General features: G+C 31.1%; 1 protein-coding gene across 1 annotated transcript in view; it reads right to left on the bottom strand.

Moving 5' to 3' along the window:
• LOC107618103 (protein SIEVE ELEMENT OCCLUSION B) overlaps nt 1-1,536 on the bottom strand; it is a 4,980-nt gene that overhangs the window by 1,255 nt on the left and 2,189 nt on the right. Inside the window, exon 6 of the mRNA XM_016320040.2 lies at nt 123-587. Coding sequence (XP_016175526.1) covers nt 123-587 — 465 coding nt within the window. The remainder of the gene's footprint in view (nt 1-122; nt 588-1,536) is intronic.

The following is a 1,536-nucleotide window of genomic DNA, read 5'->3' as shown; positions in this document are numbered from 1 at the left end:
GAATAACTAATTTGTTGGTTAATATATTATGTAAATACAGCATGATTTTTAATTAATTAACCAAATTGGAAATATTCTAATGGATTGTGTCTTGTGTGTATACATAAAGCATGTACACTTACCCAAGATTCTAGGACGGGGTTCCTAGTGTTGGAAACAACAGAGTTAACCCAATGAAGTTCGTTGTGAATCCTCTCTTCATCCGATTTTGTAAAGGGGAATGCTTTGATTCCATAAGCATGAATCAAATGGAATGCGTTTGTGTGAAGCACCTTTGATTGAGTGCTTAACACAACAACCATGGGCTTCTTCTTGAATTGCCACTCTTCTTTAATGTACTTGTACCCTGTTATGGTTCCAAATTGTTGCACCACTAACCATGGCATCTTGATTTTTAGAGAATCAAATTTCTTGCGTGCCTGCTCATTCCACTCCTCCACAATTGGAATCCACACAATCTTGTATTGGTCGTTGGTTTTGATTGAATAATCATAAACGGGTTTGAGTATTGAAATTTCTTCTTCGGTGATGTCTAGAGTGGAGATGAACAGGTACACGTTCTTCTTTTTTAGCACACTGATGTCAACCTATACATATCGCAACAAATTAATTATTATATTGATGAATAATAAAAATTAATTAAGGACCACAAAAGCAAGGAAATGCGCAATAATTGTGTCCACTGTGCTGGAGGAATTTACAGTTGTAATCTCTAGAAATATCTAGTCTTCTGGTCACTTCTGATGGTTATTTATTTTGCCTACACCGTATAGGATAATGAACTTTAACTATTTAGAGTATATGAGTGTATGACACAGGATATGGATATGTGTATATAATAAAGCCTATGTAATACAATGGTAAGGATATAAATATAAATAATAAGAAAGCATCAATTAAGAAAAGATATTATTAATTATCTAAAAAGCATGTATGTGAATATTTATTAAATTATTATACAATCATCACTGATATGCATATAAAAATTTAAAAAGACAATAAAGTAAGAAACTATAATAAGGAGGTACACCTCATATTTTCAGGAGTGAAAAAGTTGAGGAGACCAGCAAATTTTATTATTTTTAGTTATCAATTAATTATTAATAATATTTTTAATAATATAAAATTATATTTAATAATTTAAAAATATTCAATTTTTTTAATAATTACATACCGACCAAAATTTATTAAAAATACTGAAGGTAACACTCCTCTTCGAAGGCAGGGGGCAGTAAAGAAATATATACTTTTGCTTTATACACACTCTATTGACTTTTTTGGCGTTATTGTTATCATGGCCACTTTATTCATAAGTGGGGTCAAACTCAATTTTAAGTGCGTTCATTTTAGAGTACGGGCATTAACCTAATAATTTTGGATCGAATAACTTTTGACCTAGTGACATCTAATCATCTATGGTCATTTTCACCGAGATGAAGCAACTCGTCCATCCACGTAGCTTGTCCATCGCATCAAAGAACTAAGGAAAAATTTTTTGCTATTATACTTAATTACTTATTAGTATCAGTTCAACTA

This window comes from Arachis ipaensis, chromosome B09, assembly GCF_000816755.2.
Source record: "Arachis ipaensis cultivar K30076 chromosome B09, Araip1.1, whole genome shotgun sequence".
In the NCBI taxonomy this organism is placed as follows: Eukaryota; Viridiplantae; Streptophyta; class Magnoliopsida; order Fabales; family Fabaceae; genus Arachis; species Arachis ipaensis.
Note: the sequence above shows the minus strand (reverse complement) of the source record. Positions and strands in the feature narration are given on the sequence as shown.